Source organism: Pseudorca crassidens, chromosome 9, assembly GCF_039906515.1.
Source record: "Pseudorca crassidens isolate mPseCra1 chromosome 9, mPseCra1.hap1, whole genome shotgun sequence".
Taxonomy (NCBI): domain Eukaryota; kingdom Metazoa; phylum Chordata; class Mammalia; order Artiodactyla; family Delphinidae; genus Pseudorca; species Pseudorca crassidens.
Window position 1 is genome coordinate 27,038,819 of NC_090304.1, and position 24,329 is coordinate 27,063,147.

General features: G+C 35.9%; 1 protein-coding gene across 1 annotated transcript in view; it reads left to right on the plus strand.

Moving 5' to 3' along the window:
* DCDC1 (doublecortin domain containing 1) overlaps positions 1–24,329 on the plus strand; it is a 456,279-nt gene that overhangs the window by 25,612 nt on the left and 406,338 nt on the right. Inside the window, exons 2-5 of the mRNA XM_067749533.1 lie at positions 1,835–1,992; positions 18,299–18,568; positions 19,791–19,947; positions 20,409–20,571. Coding sequence (XP_067605634.1) covers positions 1,835–1,992; positions 18,299–18,568; positions 19,791–19,947; positions 20,409–20,571 — 748 coding nt within the window. The remainder of the gene's footprint in view (positions 1–1,834; positions 1,993–18,298; positions 18,569–19,790; positions 19,948–20,408; positions 20,572–24,329) is intronic.

The window sequence follows — 24,329 nt, forward strand, 5'->3', positions numbered from 1 at the left end:
ACAGTGTCCTAAAGGCCCTATGTTATCTCCACCCCCTCACCCCCATTGTCTTTCTAACCTCATCACAACAATTTCTTCTTTTTCACCTATTCATCTACTTGTGCTGTTCCTCACATCTGCCAGATATACCCCACCTTACGGCCTTCTTACTCTTTCCTGGGTATTGGATGGCTACTTTCCTTGACTCTTTCAAGTCTTTGCCCAGATATTACCACCTCAGTGAAGCCTATGCTGACAAATCTATTTAAAATTGCAATTCCCTCCACCTTCATATTCCCAAACTATCCTTCCTAATCAGTCTTTTTCCATAGCATTTATCATTTAACCTCTTACGACGTACTGATATCTTATGTTAATTATTTATCATCTGCCTCCACTAGAACGTAAGCTCCACAAGGCACGATATTTTCTGCTTTGTTAACTGAGAAAATTCTGAGTGCCTAGAACAATAACAAGTACATTGTAGGTGCTCAAGAAATAACCTGTGGATGAATGAATGCGTTTATTTCAGAATATCAGAAAAAATGTAAAGTAGCATTTTTTATTACCTTACAAGTAATATATCCTTCCCGGGCTTCCCTGGTGGCGCAGTGGTTGAGAGTCTGCCTGCCAGTGCAGGGGACACGGGTTCGAGCCCTGGTCTGGGAGGGTCCCGCGTGCCGCGGAGCGACTGGGCCCGTGAGCCGCAACTACTGAGCCTGCGCGTCTGGAGCTTGTGCTCCGCAACGAGAGGCCGTGACAGTGAGAGGCCCGCGCACCGCGATGAAGAGTGGCCCCCGCTCGCCGCAACTAGAGAAAGCCCACGCACAGAAAAGACCCAGCACAGCCAAAAATAAATAAATAAATGAAATTTAAAATATATCCTTCCCTTAGTTGTGATATGTCATGTTACCTTGGGACTCCTCCTTACCTTAGTGGGGTACTCAGACCTGAGACTTTGCAGCTATTTGTATCAGCGTGTGAATGGGGTGATTATACCCTGGAAAGAACCCTATGACATTCATTGATATCATTTCTTATGAACATATTGTTTTGGTCTTAAGAAATTTTAGGTTGTCTGTGTGCATTATTCAAGATGTCTAGGTTACAAATAGAATCCCAACTCAAACTAGCTTAAACAAACAAAAAGGAATCTGCTGACTCACATACCCAGGAAACTCAAGAGATGTGGTTGTTTTTAATAGCAAAGTTCAGGGATTCAAATGTTGTCATCAGGAATCTCTCACTTTTTAATCTCTCTCCATCTCTTTTTCTTTCATCTGTTTTTGCTTCATTCTCAATGGTAGAAGTTTACATTGTTCTTAAAGCTAGCAATTCTAAAGAACAGAGCACTACTTTGTCTTCTCCATCTAAACTCTGATTCCCCCCTGTGTCTGGGGAAGGTATTTTGATTGTCTAGCTTTGGATACATTCACTTCCAGGAAAGCATGGCCACATAATTCCCAACAGAATCAAGGGGAAGGTAGCTTCCAAAAAAGCAAGGAGAAAGGGCGAAAAAAAAAAAAAAGCATTGTGCTGCACTTTTCAATAACATATGCCTCATGTTAAGTTTGTATAATTAGTGATGTTTTAGCAAATAGCAAAAATTAAAATACTTTGCAACAAATTATCATTTTTTTCTTAAATAGGATTGTACTTATCAAAGACTTAGATTCATAGTTTTGTCTTCCTTTAGGCTCTCATCTCTGTTCATTTCTAATGAGATTTCACATTTAGCAGCGGCTACATGCTCTAGAACATGATGAGAAGTAAATTGTGATTAATGCCCAGCCTCAGTTAATAACCCAGGAGGATTTTACATTTTAAATTAAATAACATTCTTCCTCATTTTAAGCTGACAATGACAGAAGATCACAGAGCAGCGCTTTCTCAGTCTCCTTTGTCACCCTTGACTAAAGCCATGGAGGTATCACAACGAAGCAACCCTGAAGACACCTTCAATGGGGATACCGTTCACCCAATTTACAAATATATTTCGAATGATTTAGCAAGGTAAGAATATTATTTCAGCAGCTTAAACTGAATTCTGAAGGGGATAAAAGTGCTTAAAGAAGGTTGTCTATGTAAATGCTCAATATTTAGTAGAGATTATGTCACACATAACTTGGAGATGTGATGGTTGTTGCCTGGGTTACAGCCCTTCCATTTTTTTTTTTTTTCTATTTTATGGGAAGAAAAAAGATAGATGATGCAATAAACAAATTATTCCTAGAGTCTGACTTGTGGACAGGTGGGATAGTGATAATAACAGGAATGGCAAGGCAGATGATATTTGCTATATACCACTCACCATGCTGAGTGCTTAACCTGCATTATATTTATTTAGTACTCAAAACAACTCTGGGAGGAATGTAAGGCAGACAGTATTTTAGACATCTCCATTTTATATATGAGGAAACAAAGACCTAGAGAGGTTCATTAAGATCACACAGCTGCTAGGTAGAGAAGGTACAGTTTGAACCCGAATGTATCTAACTCCACAGCCAAAACTCAACTATTATATTCTACTGCACTTCTCAGAAATATAAAGCAGAGGAGACAAGAGGTATTTTTCCTGTGTTTCTTCTCTATTAGAAAGTGAAAGAACAAAAAAGTGTCTGTCAGGTATTGACTATTGGCTGGCTAAACGTGATGCCATAGTTTTTACGTTAAAAAGAAAATGTGAACTATAAAAGCATTGAAGAAACTATTCTTAAATTAGGGATTGTGTTAATCTCCTTACAGAAGTGCTAGGTCATATTTATATCTTAGAACAGATTGATTTTTTTTATATGTCACTAAGTTTTTTATATGTCACTAAGTTTTTTATATGTCACTAAGTTTTTTATATGTCACTAAGTTTTATATGTCACACACTTTTCCTACCACCTGGTTTTTATAGTTTGTTTAAATGTGCTTCTTCTATTTCTTTGTCTGGATCCTAACTTCTTTTCTGTCACTATTGTCTGTTACCATCAACTTTGATTATGGTATACCTAGAAAATCAAGTAACCCTCTCTGGGCAATTGAACAGAAAGTCAAAGACAATGCCCAGAGGTCTTTTACTTTCATGAAAAAGAAAATGATGAGTTTCAACCTGAAAGCGGTCAAGTTCATAAAGGCTAATGGTAATCTAAGATCCATTGGTATTAATATGATTATCAGTGAGAGGCAATTTTCTCTATGAGTAAAGACATTTTCCCCCTGATTGAGGTTAAAACTTCTCTTGTCTCATCCTTTTTTTCCTTGCCACCTTTCTTCCGCCATCTTTGTGATCTTTTTATGAGAAATAATTATTAAAATATAGTCAATTTGTTATTCCTTTACTTATATTACAGAGATTGTGCTTTTCTTCACTAATTAACACATTGTACATGTACAAATTCTGTCCACATATATTAAATCCATTCTTTGCAACCATGCAGTGATGAGTCACTTTATTCTCATGTTATTATCTGTGGTTTTAATTTACTTTTTATTATATTTATATTATCCTTATTTTCTCTTGTTCTTGTGTTCTTACAGTGTTTTTCCTCTGTCACCTCATGTTACATTTGTATGTAATACAGTAAAAATTGCTGTGCCAGGAGCCTTCCCCCCACAAAAGATAACTAATCACCAACAGTGTGAGTTCAATACCAAAGAAGGTCTGATCCTCCCATTTTATGACTTACCACTAGGAGGCCAGATGACTGGAAAAGTCTAGCTTCATTCCTGTGGCTACTTCAAGGAAACAACATAATGAGAAACTTTTCCTACCCAGCTGTAGTCTGTTGTGTTCTCAGGTGAACTGGAACAGGGTGTTGGCCTTTGAGGCATGAAGCAGAATCAATTATTTATTGATAACAGGTATCTAGGGGTAGTTCTGCTATATTTATAGAAAGTTTCTCTAAATGCTGAGGTAGAAGATTTCCAAATTAAAATTGCATTTTAGAACTAACAGAATGTTCTAAACAATTAATATCTTTCTATCCCACATATAAAATACTTTTTAATAATTTTTAGCTGATGATCATCTAAGAATGTAATTTCATGATTTTCTTTTTGTAAAATATTTATTTATTTGGCTGCACTGGGTCTTAGCGTCAGCATGCGGGATCTTCGTTGTGGCATGTGGGATCTTTAGTTGTGGTTTGTGGGATCTTTTAGTTGCAGCATGTGGGATCTTTAGTTGTGGGACGCAGGATCTCTAATTGCAGCACTTGGGATCTATTTCCCTGACTAGGGATTGAACCCAGGCCCCCTGCATTGGGATTGCGGAGTCTTAGCCACTGGACCACCAGGGAAGTCCCTCATGATTTTCTTTTGTTTTCTTTTCCTTTCTTTCCTTTTTTTTTACATCTTTATTGGAGTACAATTGCTTTACAATGTTGTGTTAATTTCTGCTGTAAAACAAAGTGAATCAGCTGTATGTATTCTTTTTTTTTTTTTTTTGCGGTACGCGGGCCTCTCACTGTTGTGGCCTCTCCCGTTGCGGAGCACAGGCTCCGGACATGCAGGCTCAGCGGCCATGGCTCACGGGCCCAGCCGCTCTGCGGCATGTGGGATCTTCCCGGACTGGGGCATGAACCCGTGTCCCCTGCATCGGTAGGCGGACTCTCAACCACTGCGCCACCAGGGAAGCCCTGTATGTATTCTTAATAGAATGTTATATTGCTTTTTTTTATCCTGCTTGCAGCTGAGTGTAATAACAACTCTTTTAGTTCCCTGAGGGGACAAATTATTTTTAGTACATTACATTAGGACTTAAATCAGTTTTAAAAGTGAATTGCCAACAACTTCTTCTTATAGATTATCTGGGTTGCTTTTTCACAGACAAATCTTGCTTTCAAGGAGACTAACAGTGCCTAATCTATTCATTCATTTTTTATGTCATTTTAGTTATCTTGGCTATTCTGAATTGGAATCAGTCAGACTATTTTTGAAATATAAACATTTGGTTATATCGCCTTTTCTAGGGACAGTTTAAGTTTAGTAATCTCATCATTCCAAAGATGAGCTGTCAGTTCCCACCATGGGATGAGCAGCAGAACGAAGTGAGGGGAACACTGCCCAGTGGTTAATGAAGCAAGACAATGCTTTCACTGTTTTCAACATCCATTGACCAACAAATTACACTTTTCATAATTCATAACTTTTTCTCAGATTTTTCCTTCAAGCCATAAAAAAACTCTACAGATCCAAACATTAATATATTATTTACTTTAAAAAATGTTAAAAGACTATATTGCTTTTTGAAAATTTAGATTTCCTCTGGAAAATCCTTATACAATATTTATAACCTCCCCTGACTTTAGATTTAAGATGTACTTTATTTTTATTCCTTTGCACTTTTGCACAAGCAGAAGTAGTATTCTTTTTTTCCTTTGGGTAGGATGATTTATGCCCTGATCCTACACTCAGATGGGTCCTTTACAAATTTTATAAATTGTTCTTCTTGTTTAGATTTCCTTCTACAAAAGCGAGCAAGTTCAATTTAACAGACATTGAATATCTCCTTTACAGTATATGTGTAATTTGAACAGATACGTTAGTTACTATTCAGTCGTTGAATTACACATAAAAATTCGACTTATGTGTTATAAAATAACTGAAAATTGCTCTGCAATCAAGGTATCTTTACCAATATTTCCAGGTCAAACTAGAATTATATTTTCTTCTGGTGTTCAGAATAAAATTGGGGGGAAATATATTATTACCACTTCTATTATTCACTTTCCATGATGTTTAAATCACACTTTATCTAGCAATTGTAGAAAGTTATTTATATCTTTAGAGGTTATTTCTTTCATCAAATTGGAGGAAAGGTAGGATGACGATTAGTGAAATCTTTGTGCACTCCAGATTTTATACAAGTTTCCATGCACCAAACGTATGTGGGTTTATTTCTTTTATCTGCTATCAGTATTTTAAGCTGGTGATTTATTATTGAATGTACTTAGGGTCATTTTCCTTCATGTTTACATTTTCTTATTTGTATTTATTCCAATTAGAGAGTTTAATTACCATTAAAATGGTAATAGGATAAAGACAAGTTTTAAAAATGACAATATTAAAAAAAACCCATAACTCTTCAGGAAGGTTTAAATGCCATGAGAATATAAAGCGAGAAATATATGCTTGTCAAATATAGAGTATAAATAAATAATTTAGATGAAAATGGTTGACTACATTTAACAAAGAGACTACCAAATAATGAGGGGCTAAAGAGTGGTTGTTAGATTTGATGTACTTCATTGTATATTGTAAGTAATTGCTATCCATAAAAATTCTATGGCTTCTGTATAAGAAAAAGAGACATTTTGACAGACAACACTGGTATGAAGCGACAGCAAGCACAAATCCTTGGCAACTGTCATTATCCTGATGTTGAATTCACATCCAAACTGTGTGATAACTTAGACCTGCATGCTTGTTATTGAGCCATGATCTGTCAAAGTAGCCACACTTCCTACTTATGAATAGAATTATTAGCCACGTGCAGATTTCTGCCATAGAAATCTAAACTCACCAAGGATGCTTTGTGTTTCAAAAAACGGGGAAAAGCCTCCATGTCATTGTATGCTTATGCTGAAATTTCTGGTGATGTGTTCCTGATTAAGTAAAAGTCAAATTTTTAAAAAATAGTTTATATTTTAGCCCTTCATAAAATTAATTCAAAACTAGTAAAGATTTTGAATAAAATTAAAAGTAAAGCAAATGTAATTAGAAATCTAATTGTATAAGTTAGGCTACTATTAACAGAGAGTAACAGGAAACACAACTGAAAGTGACTTTAAAAGTGAACAGTCCACTGTCTCATGTAATAGGAACTTCAGAAGCAGGGCAATTCTAGGGTTAAATTCAGTGGTTCTGCTGGGTTATCAAAGAGCCTGGTTCTTTGTATCTTGTGCTCTACCATCCTCAGAATATTGGCTAGATCATTAGGTTTGACTCCTCCTACTTGCAAGGCTCATCACATGTTCACTCAACAATATCCAACTAAAGAAGACAGATACTTGATCATTTATATCTCTTTCTTATTAGGGCAGAAAAACCTTTCTCTAAAAGACTTCTCCTCATTTCTCATTGGCCAAAATTACTTAATTAATCAAAACAAGGCAAGGGAAATGGAACTAGCATCATTGGTATTAGACCATTGAGTATTTACCCACTGGAGCTGATCAGGGGATGCCTTCCATGGGCATAAGAGGGTGAATATTCAAACATAACTTAGGCTTTTTATCTAAAGGGGGGAATGACTCTTAGATAAATATTCAACGTTACACGACATAACTCTTAGCTTTGGCTTTATTATATTTTACTACTTAAACTGTGTATGTTTCTTATCAATGGCATTTTTGTGACACACCTTTGCACAATGTCGTAATTATCAAAGAACAATTGCTGCATATTAGTTGCTAGTTGAGTATCGCAGTGAAAAGAGATAAAACAAGGATCTTACCATTGCAGAGAGGGATATGAAATCATCTGAAATCACATAATAAATCACAAAGCAAACATATCAATATGCAAAACAATACATCATTTCTTGCACAGGACCTGGGGGAATGACTTGGAATAAGGAGTGACTAGGATCTCGTGGGGTTAACTCCTTGCATGTGTCTTGCCAGCTTGAACAGTTTTGTAGAGATTTTCTCTATGTCCCTAACCTCTGAACTCATGATGACCCTCATGATAGACAAGACTTTTCCTTCACAGTACTAATCATAGTGAGTAATTGTACATTTATATTCATGACAATGTATATAACAGTTCTCTTCCACTAGACAATTATTGTACTATGGAAGGGTTTTAGAAAGTGTAAGCACTGAGTTCAGATTAATATTTATTAAAATACTTACTGATTGAAAGGTGTACAGTAATGGATATAGATCAGCTGAGTGAACACCATTGACAAAAAGGCATACATGTAAGAACGGTGGAAGGCAACGTGGTGCAATTATAGCTGAGGGATATTACAGGGGGGCAATGATGGTACCACTTGGTAGAAGTCCTTGAGTGAGAGAGCGGCAAGTATGACTTTATTAGGAGTTTTCCTCAAGTTGCTATAAAAAGCCACTAAGATTCACTAATGCTGTTAAAACAGAAGAAATGAGAAGAAAAATTGCTCTTGTCAAAACTAGAATCATACCTTTAAATCTTGTCATGGTCTATTTATCTGCTTTTTCTATACTCCTCCCTGGGCATAATTTTATACTTTTAGACGTCACACCATTACTTAGTTGTTGCTTTGTGAAACAAAAATTGTAAATTAGATTTAATGGAAACCACAGAGAGTAAAGCATAATTAGATCTTAGCCTGAGATATTAAGGGGGTTGTCAATTCCACAATGTTTAAGATATGTCCCTGATAATCTTTTTGATTATAATAGAAAGCCTATATGTAGATGAGGTATAGTACTGTTTCAGAAAAGGATAAAAGCTTAGTTAATCTCTTAATGTACCTTCCAGCTTTGTAATTCTTTGATTTATCATATCCATTGTATCATACGTAGAAATTGTTTAAAAGATTCAATAACCTAAAATTTTATAGTTTTTAATTAACCAATAGTTTTTTTATCCATACTTCTTTAAGGTTAAATTTTGACATATTTTACTTCATCTTTCTCTAAACACACATAAAATTCTTAAATATTTACATAGTTTGTATATGTTTGTAGTATAGACACACATAACCACATTTGTTCTTTGTTCTTTTTTATGACCTAATTTCTAAAGAATTATTCAGTTGCTAAAAGAAATGATCTATTTAATCTATTTCCAATAACTGACAATAAACTAACTCAGAAGTGATGTAGCTGATGCGTTTTTTCTTTCTTTTTTTTTTTTTTTTTTGGTGGTACGCGGGCCTCTCATTGTTGTGGCTCTCCCTTTGCGGAGCACAGGCTCTGGACGCGCAGGCTCAGCGGCAATGGCTCACGGGCCCAGCCGCTCCGCAGCATGTGGGATCTTCCTGGACGGGGGCACGAACCCGTGTCCCCTGCATCGGCAGGCAGACTCTCAACCACTGCACCACCAGGGAAGCCCAGCTGATGCTTTTTAAAAGAAATATACCAGAACACTTACATCCAGATGAATACCCCCCCCCTTGAAAATATCTACTTTAGGAAGTAGTAATTTATTCTAATAACAATGCCACTTCTCAAAGCACTTTCTTCAGTTCCTCTTTGGATTTGCCATCAGAAACTGTGGTACATTCTTTAAAATAGTTTCAGTATTTAATGATGACAAAATTTAATCTTAAGTAGTTGCATTTGAATTTTCCAGAAAATAAAATATCCGGATCTAAATTTGGTGTAAAAATGGATAGTCAAGAGTGCATAATTGTATAGCTAGTGTGGTAGGCAGAAATCTAATCTGGTCCCCAAGATTTCCACCCCCTGGTATATATGCCTGTATAATTCCCTCCTCTTGAGTGTGGGTGGGATTGTGAATATGATAGGATGTCACTCCCATGATTAGGTTACATTATATGGCAAAGGAGATTTTTGCAGATGTAGTTAAGGCATATAATCAGTTGTCTTTGAGTTAATCAAATGGGAGATTATCCTGGGTGAGCTTGACCTAATCAGATCTACTCTTTTTTTTTTTATTTTTAACATCTTTATTGGAGTATAATTGCTTTACAAGGGTGTGTTAGTTTCTGCTGTATAACAAAGTGAATCAGCTATATATATACATATATCCCCATATCCAGATCTACTCTTTAAGTGAGAGTTTGGAGATCAGAGACAGAAAAGTCAGAAAGGTGAGTTCCCCTGGCTTCAAAGAAGATGAGAGTAACTATGAGTTCTTTAGCTATAAGGAACTAAATTCTGGCAAAAACTAAATGAGCTTGGAAGAAGACCCTGAGCATCAGATGAGACTGCAGCCCCAGCTGACACCTTGATTTCAGCCTTATGAGATCCCGAGCAGAGGTTCCTGCTAAACTTTGCCCAGACTTCTGACCCACGGAAACTGTGCTATAATAAATAGGTGTTGTTTTAAGCCACTAAGTTTGTGGTGATTTGTTGCACAGCAATAGAAAACTAATATAGGTAGATAGATAAGAAATATTTCTTAAGAAGATGTATTTCTAAAACAGTGTGATTGATGTTCTTGTATCAACCTAATATAGTGGCTTTTAGATTTCAGGCTAGAAAAGGATGCTTTTTACCAGTGGTAAAAATGATTTTTACCAGTGGTAGAAGAGTAAGTAATACAATGATGATTGGAATATTTGATGGAAATTGAGGGTCTAGCATTTTAGATGGTAGGAAGGGATCAGTATGATATAGTGATTTCAGCTATCAAACCTACCAGGGCAGATGTGAACGTACAGGAAGTAAGAACATTTTTATACAAGAAGGTAGCATAGAAGTCTTACTGAAGAGGGAACTTCTTGAAATCTGTGTATATGTGAATTACAGATATAATGAAAGATTCACAGTAGAGACTTATCATAGACTTCAGGACAAGACAATAAGATGGACATAGAAAGCTTAAAAAGAAGATCTGTGTTATAAATTTAGCCCAGGTTCTAGAATGTGGTAGAAAGCCTCAACAGTAATTGAAGACAAAGTGAGGTTATTTTATGGATAAAAGATCATTTCCTAAAACAGTTTGTTTAGAAATCCACATGGAATTCCTGGTTAAGAATTAACAAAGTCCAAGAAAACTGCCATACAACTTATCAAAATTTATAAAAGACAGCTGTAACAAAATGTAGATCTTAAAAGAAATTATAATATAAAATTTATGTAATTAGAAATTCTTTAGAAACACAGAGAGGACAGGGTGCAAAGCCTCAGACCCATGCAAGCAGAATTTTGGAGCTGAGTTCCTTGCATAAAACCAGGAGCTGTGAAAGGTAGATGCACCTATCCATGAAAAATGGAATAAAAAAGTATTGCTCACCAGCCAGAGGAAACAGCAATAATTGGATATGATACGGTCTAAGATTCTTGCATTGTCTGAAAGTAATGTTAGTCATTTATGTTAAACTTTAGTAAGACAAGAGTGTATATTGTAATATCTAATGTTTCCACTAAAAATAAGGTTAAACAAAGTGTGGCATACAACCTAATAGAAGGGAAAAATGTAACAATTTTTTTAAGTATTATTTAATCCAAGAGAAAATAAGAAAGGAATGAAAAGGAACATAAAACAAGAAAAATAGAAAACAAAGCATAAGCATGAAGGTAAATTCTCAAAGGACAAAGACTGTCCTGGTGAAGGAGATAACCTTGTGAATATATATTAAATGTAAACAACCTAAATTCTCAAAAGGCAAAAACTGTCTTTGAAAGGAGGATAACTATGTAAAGATGTATATAAATCTGGAGGAGGAGGGAAATTCACTTTAATAAATCTGAATGTCATGGGATTTTTAGGAGATTTTTGCAGAGGGGGCGAGAAGGGTCTTTTAAAATAAAAAGGGGAGGAGAAACAAGAGAAAGAAAGAAAAATAGGGAGACTACAATTGTGGTGACTTAAATATCATCTAGATATTAGAGCTTTATTGGATCAAGAGCACTACTGGCTCACTGCTGCTAATGTAGAGCTACCTCCTTGCCCACTTCCCCATTACTTTCTTGTATTTTAAGTTTCAGTTCCATTGTAGTAGCCATCTGTTTTCCTGAACTTTTTTGAATAGGAACTTCGATTTTCTAACTAATGGAAAATAAGGAAACTTTAGGGTTAATGGGAATAATATTATAGGACGATAGTTAAGTATAGATATTGTGGAGCCAGACTACTTGGATTTGATTCCTCTCTCTGACACCTGCCTGCTGTGTGACCTTTGACAAGTTCTGTAAGCCCTCAGTTTACTCATCTGTAAAAGGAAAAATATAGGACTGTTGTAAGGATTAAATGTAAATATAAGTAAAATGCTTAGAACAGTGACTGTCACAATAAGTGCTTTGTAGTCATTAACTGTTAGTATTGTTACTATTATTGTCATTATGAGGGGTATGATATACTATTTATTCCTTATCTAGCCTGTGGACTGGGTTAGTGTCCCTGTAACTGAGTGGGTAAGGGCTAAAAGGGCTGATAAAACTATTCAATGAAGACTTTCTGGGACTCTGCCTACAACTTCACCTGCTTCAGTGTCCAGGTGACTTAGTATAAAATAGAGTTAGAGAGATGTCTCTTCTTCCCACCTCTGTACTGAACTGTTCTGGCATTCCAAGCACTGGAATCTTGGGGAATACTACAAGGCAGCACCTCCATGTGGATCTCATTGCTCTTGTGATGGCCAGTGGCAGCAGTGAGGTAGTAAGATGAAACAGCTATGACTCTCACCAACAGATTTTTATAGGGACTTAGGAGGCAATTTTAGGAATTTATAGTGCACTACCTTAGGGACTCAGAAATAAATGGGGAGGATTTTGAAGGGGGAATAAAGTCCTGTATTATGGGGACTTCCCTGGTGGCGCAGTGGTTAAGAATCCACCTGCCAATGCAGGGGACACGAGTTTGAGCCCTGGTCTGGGAAGATCCCACAGGCCACGGGGCAGTTAAGCCTGTGTGCCACAACTACTGAGCCTGCATGCCATAATTACTGAAGCCCATGCACCTAGAGCCCATGCTCCTCAACAAGAGAAGCCACTGCAATGAGAAGCTCACGCACTGAAATGAAGAGTAGCCCCCGCTCGCTGCAACTAGAGAAAGCCTGCGTGCAGCAACAAAGACCCAATGCAGCCAAAAAAAAAAAAAAAAGTCCTGTATTACGATGATGGGATAATCATGCTGGCAGCTGTTTGCTCACTCTAAAGGTTGGCATCAAGGAGGACAATCCTATCTTGCAACCCATATCCCTTTGTGCCAACATTGACAACAAACTACTGTGCCAGATGGTCCAGAGACTGGGCTTAAAATCACAATATTACGTTCTCAATTTCTGTACAATTAGAAGTGAATGGCTACCCTATCAAACTACCACTGGCATTTTTCACAGAATTAGAACAAAAAATTTCACAATTTGTATGGAAACACAAAAGACCCCGAATAGCCAAAGCAATCTTGAGAAAGAAAAACGGAGCTGGAGGAATCAGGCTCCCTGACTTCAGACTATACTACAAAGCTACAGTAAGCAAGACAGTATGGTACTGGCACAAAAACAGAAATATAGATCAATGGAAGAGGATAGAAAGCCCAGAGATAAACCCACACACATATGGTCACCTTATCTTTGATAAAGGAGGCAAGAATATACAATGGAGAAAAGACAGCCTCTTCAATAAGTGGTGCTGGGAAAACTGGACAGCTACATGTAAAAGAATGAAATTAGAACACTCCCTAACACCATACACAAAAGTAAACACAAAATGGATTAAAGACCTAAATGTAAGGCCAGACACCATCAAACTCTTAGAGGAAAACATAGGCAAAACCACTCCATGACATAAATCACAGCAAGATCCTTTTTGACCCACCTCCTAGAGAAATGGAAATAAAAACAAAAATAAACAAATGGGACCTAATGAAACTTAAAAGCTTTTACACAACAAAGGAAACCATAAATAAGACGAAAAGACAACCCTCAGAATGGGAGAAAGTATTTGCAAATGAAGCAACTGACAAAGGATTCATCTCCAAAACATACAAGCAACTCATGCAGCTCAATATCAAAAAAACAAACAACCCAATCCAAAAATGGGCAGAAGACCTAAATAGACATTTCTCCAAAGAAGATATACAGATTGCCAACAAACACATGAAAGAACGCTCAACATCATTAATCATTAGAGAAATGCAAATCAAAACTACAATAAGGTATCACCTCACACCAATCAGAATGGCCGTCATCAAAAAATCTACAAACAATAAATGCTGGAGAGGGTGTGGAGAAAAGGGAACCCTCTTGCTCTGCTGGTGGGAATGTAAATTGATACAGCCAGCATGGAGAACAGTATGGAGGTTCCTTAAAAAACTAAAAATAGAACTACCATACAACCCAGCAATCCCACTACTGGGCATATACCCTGAGAAGACCATAATTCAAAAAGAGACATGTACCGCAATGTTCATTGCAGCTCTATTTACAATAGCCAGGAGACAGAAGCAACCTAAGTGTCCATCGACAGATGAATGGATAAAGAAGATGTGGCACATATATACAATGGAATATTACTCAGCCATAAAAAGAAACAAAATTGAGTTATTTGTAGTGAGGTGGATGGACCTAGAGACTGTCATACAGAGTGAAGTAAGTCAGAAAGAGAAAAACGAATACCGTATGCTAACACATATATATGGAATCTAAAAAAGAAAGAAAATTGTCAGAAGAACCTAGGGGCCAGACAGGAATAAAGATGCAGACCTACGAGAGAATGGACTTGAGGATAAGGGGAGGGGGAAGGGTAAGCTAGGACAAAGTGAGAGAGTGGCGTGGACATATATATACTACCAAATGCAAAATAGATAGCTAGTGGGAAGCAGCCGCATAGCACAGAGAGATCAGCTCGGTGCTTTGTGACCTCCTAGAGGGGTGGGATAGGGAGGGTAGCAGGGAGAGAGTTGCAAGAGGGAAGAGATATGGGGACATATATATATGTATATGTATAACTGATTCACTTTGTTATAAAGCAGAAACTGACACACCATTGTAAAGCAATTATACTCTAATAAAGATGTTTAAAAAAAAAGTGAATGGCTAAAATTAAAATAACCAGAAGTATCAAAACAGCCTTTGAGTAGTGGGGTTTTTTTTTAACATTTTATCTTTTTAATATAAAATAAACTTGCCTGGAAACAGATCGTTAAACACATCTGGTAGTAATTTAAATTGTGTGATATGTTTAGTGAGGACTTTTTCAATCAATTAAATTTATAGTATCTCTGCTTATCTCAGTATAGGCCATGCAAGTTCCCTGCCAATTACATTTTCCTTTTTTGGGAGGCATCTGAGACCCATCTTACTCTAACTCCTCTGTACCTTATTATCCTGCTGTCCTATCCATAGTTTTTTGGCCACTGATGGGTACTTTCCCATCCACACGTTTGCCAGTGGCTTATGAAGTTGTCCAGCTTGAGAGTTCTATCCAACAGGGGTGTCCTATATTGGGTAGTGATGAAATTAAACTTTCAGGGGAATTGAATGTATCATACAGAGAGAGTCTGCAGAAAGTCGTGTGGTATAGAAATGGGAAGATACATAGAGGAAGTTAGCAGAAGCCATGAGGAAAGAGGAGGAGAACAGAGATAGGTTAGGCAATAAAATGTACAAAGAGGAAGCAGATGGACACAGAAGGAGAGATGAGGTTATTAAGTCAAAAAATGGTCTAGAGTTGTTCTTAAGTCACTAGTATATCCTAGAGAGCAATAAATGGTCTTCTAATTCTCTTTGTGCTCTTCTAGAGTGGTTTTATCTCCTTTCTTAACTTTCTGTGTATCCTGTTATAAGCTCTATCACTTGAAACCCAAATGCCTGTTTATTCCTTGCAAACTGAATGATCCTAACACCCTCATTTCCAGCATTAATTTAACAAACCATGTGTGTGAATTTAATTCCCACGTAGGACAAGTTAGCTTTGCCAAGTTCTGTGATCCTCTTCTCACGCACACAATGACTAGGAAACACATCAGTTGTTACAAGAAAGAACAGTTCCACAGTGTGTAAGAACTAGTGCACACCTGTCTTCAGTGTTGATAAAATAAATCAAAGCTGAAGACTAGGGACTTTCCTGGTGGCGCAGTGGTTAAGAATGTGCCTGCCAATGCAGGGGACACAGGTTCGATCCCCGGTCTGGGGAGATCCCACATGCCGCGGAGCAACTAAGCCTGTGCACCACAACTACTGAACCTGCGTTCTAGAGCCCGCGAGCCACAACTACTGAAGCCTGCACTCCTAGAACCCGTGCTCCGGAACAAGAGAAGCCACCGTGATGAGAAGCCCGCACACTGCAACGAAGAGTAGCCCCTGCTCGCCGCAACTAGAAAAAGCCCACGCGCAGCAACGAAGACCCAATGCCACCAAAAAAAAAAAAAAGTTGAAGACTAAAGATGGTGAAACAGTAGTTACTTTTTAACATGAAAAACTACCCTTTCTCCCCTTTTACATATAAATTACTAGAGAAAAATAAGTAATAAATACATATATGATAGAAGCATATAGTTTAATTCTTTTTACCATTTACCAGGTAAATCTCATATAATTTATTTTCCTAACCCTACCAGAATCATGTGGAGTTGGGAGGGGTAGGGATGGATAGTTCTCAAAAGGATGCAAGTTCTGTTACCATAATACAGGGGAAAGATATTCCAGCAGACAAAAATAATAGATAACCCTTATACAACTCAGTTGGAAAAAAAGCAAAATGTGCTTGACAAAAATATTACATTCCAGTAAAATCTGTAAAGACCATATACCAATCTGAAAAATTGTTGTAAAACAGTGTTAAGTAAAAAAGGCAAAGTATTAAGATGAAGGTATGATGTGGTTGAAGCTTTGGAATATGCAAAAATTAATAACCTTTTTGCATTGTGATAGTAGAATAATGGATTATTACATAAAATCATTAGTATATTTGTAAAAATATTTGACAGTAAACAAAATGCATTCATTAAAAAAGAAAGACACCTCATTCTGCATTTAGTAGAGAATTCCTTTTCTTTCTTTACATGAGAATTTGCTTTCCAAGTAACTGTGTATGGGCACTGGGAGCTGATTATGAGATTTGCAGATCTTTCCTCCTGGCTTTACTGCTCTTCCCCCAGGTTGAAGAGCTTGGTGACCATTTGCAGCTCTGTTGCTGTTGCTGCAGAAACACCACCACTGTGACATGACTGCTGCCATATACCACCACTCCCCACTGCCATCAGGTAGTTTGCAGGGAGGTCCCACCTCAGCCAGAGCTAAAGTCCAGTGATCCATTCAAGATGCTGTTTGCCACAGTTATGAACCTGGGTGGATCCTCAGAATGTAGGGAAGGCCATTTCTCTCCTCAGTGCTATGCACAGTCCAGGGCAGACTGGGATAGAAACATGTGATGACAACAACAACAAAATACAACTGCTTGGATCCCAGTGTTTGAGCTCCACTGACCCGCTGTGTCAACTCTCATCCACATGCAACCATTTACCCTGTGGCACATAACTACCTTCCATTCTTTCAGAGGAAATAATAAACCATTTTACACCCTTGTGGACATAAAGAAGACAGGCCAGATGAAATAATTATGATTATAATGAAATGTGTGCATGAGAAAAATTTGGAGTAGGGGTTGTTCGTGCCAAGCTTTCCACACTAAGCATGTGTTATTTTGTAATTGTGTGGGTGGGGAGGTTACATTATATTACTTATAAGGACTATTGAGGAACTAGCAAATTGGAAAGAGTCAGGTATGGTTGGTATAAAAATAGCCCCAATTACAGTAATACATGGAAACTAACTATCCCCTATGGCTGATCCTCTACCCAACAGCTCAATATTCTCAAATATGTTTAAGCTTGTTTCATTTTATCATGCCAGCAATTCTACATTTTCCATCTTTCTGACTTGGTATTTGCATAGATTTACATATCATCCCAGGTCATGTGGTCCCCTGTTAAAGTATTTAGTTCATCTAAATACTGCTCTTTCAGCTTAAATACCAGGTAGGATAATCAACTATCCCAATTTGTCTGAGACTAAGGGAATTTTTGAGATATGTGGCTTTAGTGCCAAAGCCAGGACAGTCCTGAGCAAACCAGGATGAGTTATCACCCAATCCCAGGTCTGCTGTAAAGACTTTACCAACTTTATTCCAACGCACAAAAGTTTGCCTTCAAGGAATTCTTTTTGCACTTAAGGTTAATATACACCCAGTTCTAAGCAGTTTATTTAACATACATTCTCTCTTTATTAGGGGATAGTTTGCAAGTTTCTTGAGGGTAGGAGCCACATCTCTTTAATTTTTATATTTACTAATACTTAACAGAGTGCTAGTGTTTAATAAATCAATGTAAGAATTTTAAAATGTTACTTAACATTGCTTCAAGCATTACACAATTTTTCTTCATTAGTTTCATTAAGTGATTAAATTTAATGGTTATGAATGTGGGTTTTATTTTAGGACATCTTGCTGTTCAGTTTCCCACCAAGTCAACTACTGATTATGTGAGCACGGGCAAGTTAATTAGCCTCTCTGAGCCACAACTTTTTAAATCTGTAAAATGGGGATAAAAATAATACCCACCTCCCAGGGATATTGTAAGGCTTAAGCAAAATACTGTCTAAGTGTGTAATGTTTTGTCTAGCACATAGCACACAACTAGTTATTATGTGGTAGCTGTTAATAAGTGATCACACATCAATTCACTATATTCTTCCCTGCATTGTTTCTTTCAGAGAGTTTATGTCATCCCAGGCAAAAGCAGTTATTAAACCTACTGAAGATTATTTGCAGCCTCAGTTTGGCCCCAACAGACTTTTACATTCAGCGGCAGCATCAGAAGGGTCAGGACTTCAAGATTGCTCCACACATCAAACAGCATCAGATCATAGCCATGATGAAATATCAGACCCAGATAGCTACAAATCAAACAGTAAAAACAATTCTTTTTTTATATCAGCATCCAAGAGAAACAGACCTGTCAGTGCTCCAGTGGGTCAACTGAGGTAATCAAAGCTGTTCTCTGTTCTTTTTAACTGACTGTTGAAGCTTTTTCCTTTGAGAAGAATTTATAATGACTCAGTTGACTATTTCAAACATTAAAATGTAACACATCTCTAGAGTTTTGTTTCTGCTTTTGTTTTGTTTACTCTTTTCTTTGAAAGCACCTGAGTAGAATGTTGCTAATTACACTTGGGGAGAACATGAGATACACTTGAACGCGGATAATATGAAACTCTGAAAGGAATATTTGAAGCAGAATCAGGCTAAGACCATGAAATACCTTGGTTTACCAGATATTTGTGTAAAAGTAGAAATGCATACTTTTGATATTTAACCAATATTTGAAATAAAATGAAATTGAAATGAACTTTAAAACCATTTTGTGTATGTTTTCACATCAAGATTGTTATCATAAACTGTTAAGTTTATGGATAGAAGAAAATGTTGATAAAAATAAAAATTAAACTAAGAAACTGATATTCACATTATTTTCATATGTTCAAATAGGTGGATATATCGTGGTTTTAATTTATCTCACATTTTTACTTTAAAATGTTTACTTTGCTGCTGTGGCATTAGGAGTTACCAGGGTTAGCTAGAGAACTCTTAAGTAAAAAGTATGACATGTTAGTCATTTACATGTACTTTTGCTGAGAAAAATAATACAGATTGAAACTGGTTTTGACTGAAAACAAAACTTAGAAATCTTCTCTTACTGCCCCCAAGCAATTTGAAATGAAAGCAATAAAATTGACTTCAGAATGAAAAGTTTAGTATGATGTATTTGAATTTCAAATCTTTAAAAAAAAATCAAAGAACTTTGATAAACATGAAAACTTAAGGGAAAATCTAGGCCATTTACTATTTCATGATGATAAGACCGTATTACTATTTTTTTTTGCTTTCTGTTAGAATATAGCATATATATATGTGTATTTTTTAAAAATGAGTGTTGTGATGTTTTATAGTAAAATGATTTAAATGGTTTATTCTGAGATATGTGTTTTACATGAACAGTTTTGGCAAACTTATGTATTAAATATTTTTAAATATTTAAGCATATATGGGCAATCTTATCCTATAAAAAGGTGGTTTGGTTTTTTTTTGAGGAATATTTAGGAACAATCGTTAGTGCTTATATCTGTAGAAAATACCCAGGGTAATATTTACTTAAATATTTTTACTAATCAACGTGCACAAATTGTTGTGTGTTTTTTTCTTCAGAGTTGCAGAGTCCTCTTCTTTAAAATTTAAGTTGCACCAGGATTGGCATAGATTGTCTCAAAGATACAAACTTCAACCCAGAGTGATTAGAGTAACAGCTTACAAAAATGGATCTAGAACAGTTTTTGCCAAAGTTACTGTACCAACCATCACCTTGGTAACTGGTGTCCAAAAGTTTTCAGTGATTTATTTCTTCCCTTATTCTCTTTATCTATGAAAAGTGAGAAAGATGACATTTATTGTTTAAAATTTTCTGTATCTGTAAATTGCTTATATGTATATACATAGACCTCACAGGCATTGCATTCCTTTTTTTATCAATATATAAGTAGTATATTTAATTAAACAGATACAATGGCTTTATATCTCTATAGCATTGTTAAAATGATGGAATGTTCAAGGACTAGAATTTGAGAATCAAATATTCTCAGTGTTGTGATTAACCTATTTGTATATTTTCAATTGCTACAAAATAACCATATTGGCGGAGTTATTGAGTTACTTAACTTGGCAAGTGGCTCAGTGGGTTTCTATTTGATCATTGCGTCTTTTGTTTAGTGGAAATGTGTTACTTTCTTTGTTGTCAATCCCTTTCTCTTACCTCTTGCTTTCTGTTAGTTGCTGGAGGAGTGCACGGAAAAGCTGAATCTGAACGTGGCTGCACGACGAGTATTCTTGGCAGACGGCACTGAAGCCCTCAAACCCGAAGACATACCCTGTGAAGCCGATGTTTATGTTTCAACGGGAGAGCCCTTTTTAGATCCATTCAAAAAAATTAAAGGTAAAAAAAAAAAACCAACAACACCCTACCCCCCCCCCACAGTAAATTGCTTAAGGGGTGCAATTAAAAAATGATTTTCATTCTGTCTTTTTTGCATGGTTTAACAAAACTAATGTTTACGCATTTACAGCTCAGTAAGAGGATAATGTGCTTAATGAAAGAAAAATCCACTGACAGCCACGTTTATTGCCCTTCATTAGCATTGGTGCTTAATTTAATATAGATCTGAATAGACATTAGGGAGCCTGCAGGAGGTTAAATGGTGAAAATATAATAAATTAAATCAGAGATTATTGAATTTACTGTTTAGTTTCTGTGACACTCAACAGACATAATTCATTAGACTTATTCTCTCAGAAAATAGTTCAAAGTTTCAAGTATCATTTATTCATTTACACTCTTGGTCTTTTTTCAGATGGCATTAACATAATTTTGAAAATGTGGCCAGTAATGAACATATAATTCTTATATACATGTGATTTTCCAAATGAAATTTTTCATAAGATAAATGCTACAGCTTGACTTTTAACCTTGAAATGTATATATATTTTACATTTACAAAATATGAATATGTATATTTTAGACACACTTGTAGGTAAGGTCTTTTTTAAAAGTCCATTGTTTCTAACACTTCAGAAATGTGGAGATTTTCTAAAATTAAAAGAAAAATTTTTTTCAGTGGGAAAGAATCTGTTTTAAGAGAGAAATAAAAGTACCACTGTGTAAGAATATTCTTCTAAGCATGTCATACCCAGGGTCTGTTATCAAGTGCTGTATATGGTAATCACATTTAAATGACATAAGAACTTTGCCATACAAATTCAGTGTATCTAACTGCTGTATTCCCCTCTGCTTTTTATACCTTATTAGAAGTATTCTTTTTTTTCCTGCAACTGCTGTAAAGCCAGTGAACCAAAGGCAAGTCTAGGCAGTAATTGCATAAGTAGAAAAAAAGTAATTCTGAAGTTCATTACAGATGAAGTGATGAAAATTCTTCTTCTATTAATGTTATTATATAAAATGATACTAGGATGTCTATCTCTTTAAGAATACTTGATCATTAGGAAATAATTTCTTGAATTCCTTAGAAAGTTCAAGGTAATTTGGTCCTTGTAAAGAAACTTGTTGCTACAATACACAGTGAAAATTACCTATGCAGTAGTGTAGACCCATATATTTTTCAAATTTTGCTTCAACTTTAAAATATGGCTGCCTTTATTTTGTATTCAGTGAATCATCTGCTTGTATAAAAGCATGAGTCTTTGTGGGTAAATGTTTCTGTGACTTTTTTATATTCAGATATATATATAATAAATGCTTCCTTAAGATCCTCATTTATTTTTATTAATCAGAAGTACTTGCCGTTCTTATGATTATGGTATTTTGCAAGAGATATATAAAAATTATTTATAGCTAAGCTTCTTAGAAGATCTGGACATGTATGCCTAAAATAACAATGTCACACACATGACTAAGCTTGGTGGATGATTTTTAAATATACAAACTAATTTCCTCCTACTTTTTGTTTTCTCTTTTATCCTTTTAAAGCCAAGTCTAGAACAAAAAACTTCTCTGCTTTGTCTGCGTATCTTTGGCTGTGTTTCACTGTGACATGCACTGCTGTTCTTTTAGCACCAAAATGTTGGCACACACTCCTGAAAATTTCACACCATCTCTTGCTGGATCAGCAAGCTTAACCCACCAAAATCTGGTGTTGTGCAATGGTTTTTGACTGATAATCAATCTTTATGCTGCTCGACAGTTGTTGCTGGGACACGGAGTAGAGCAGGTGGCAGATGTGCCTCGTCTTTTGAGAAAAGAAATTGTAGGTGAGCTTGGATACAGACTAGCACATCACATGTCCGTTAAAAAGACTTAAGTATAATGGGGAAAAAACCACTTGTCTAAGTTAAGCTCATAGATAAGCCTATAAGCCTAAAAATTGATACTTGGTTTCTTTCAGAACAAGAATATAAACACCAATAATTTATTATATATATATTAAATAATACTTTGTTTCATATATGTAATTTATCATATATATGTATATAATTTGAGAGGGGTGTGGGGAGATTTCATATATGTATACCACCTACACATTCACTTTTTCAAATCAGGTTAAAATTACCTTTCTTGCATGAGTTTCATAGATAATCGATAATTTGCCAACTTGTTGTCATGAGTTTACCATAAAAATAAAACATGCATGAGTAGCTTTGAAAGTGGTAGATAAATTTAGAGTAAGGAGGCATTCTCAGAAGTTGGAAAATTCTATTTTCTTAAGGTAAATTGGAGGAAAACTCCTGGTAGAATTTGGTGTTACTGTTGTATCTTTCCAAATGAGCATGAATATTTTATGTACAACTCACCAACAAGCATTAGAGTCAGTAACTGGTCATTATTTTAATATACTGATTTTCATTCATTCAACAAACATTCATTGAGAGTCTACTATGTGCCAGGTACGAGGCCAGATCAGAGACAGATAAAAAAAGGGACTCATAGTCTGATTTCTTTTTTTGTCATTATCCCTTCATCTCTGATTTTAAATTAAAAAAAATTTTTTAAACCGAATGCTTTGGGCCCTCCAAAGGAAAATTCACTTTATTTCTGGCACAGGAAAGCCAAATAAATCTATGTATATTTTGGCAATTATATTTCCATACTTCATTATTTTCTTATTCTTTAGAAAAATAGTGTAGAGAGTGAAAATTGCCTTGGAACTATTTCCAGATTTACTAAGGTAGAAAGAGACCTGCAGAACATCTCTGAGTTTTGAAATATTTTACCACCCTTTTGAGCATCACTGTTGACAACCAGTGGCACTGGATTTAATAGAAAGCTGGAGAGCTATTCATCACATACCTCCAAACACAGAGCTTTCATATAGAGGTCAAGCCAAGGTCAAGACTGACATGAAGCATTCCCTGTTGAAATGCAATATTAGAATAATTCTTACATTTGAAGTTGAACACCTAAACAGAAAGATTAATTGTGTGTGGGAAAAACAGAAAGCATTTTTATGAAGAGATTTGATGAAGATCAACTGTCTTATTAAGTCTTGTAATTCTGCCATTTGAAGATTCTGAAATTTATTAATGATTCCTCTAGAACTGTGAAGATGTAGTTAATGAGTTGTTTGAAAAGGCATTTTTAAAGTTTTCAGATTCATGGGCATACAGTTTAGGTTTTATTCACAGTGTCCTGGATCTTCTACTTAATAGTGGCACAGTAAAAATTCTTGCATCAGATTCATGGGGTTTATAAGAGTTCAGCTCCTTTACAACTGCTAGGAGCTGTAGGCAATGCAAACCTAGCATAAGAAATGGTTCATGCTCTGCAGTAGCTTAAATGTCTTAAAAAAGATGAGGGAAAAAATCTGTTTGGGCCTAATTCATTAGGTCCAAGTTTCACTGTGTATGGAGTTCTGATTGTTTATTTTTATTCATTTATTGTTTTTAGTTTTGTATTTTCCTTCTTTCCTGTATATCCTATTCTACTATTTGGCTTTCAGTGTTATCATTTATAGTGATTCATTTCAGTCCTGAGTTTTGTTAACCAGAAGTGAAACTGAGTATTACGAATAGGATTTTACATCTTTTATATACTGTATTGTGAAGATGTAGTCACAGAAAAAAAAAAGCCATGAAAAGAGTTCTTGATACTACACCTAAGATCTAAATTTAAACCTAGAGATTTCTGCTAACTGCCATGTGATCTACAAAATGAAATAATTTGCTGTGACAGCTAGTGATTGA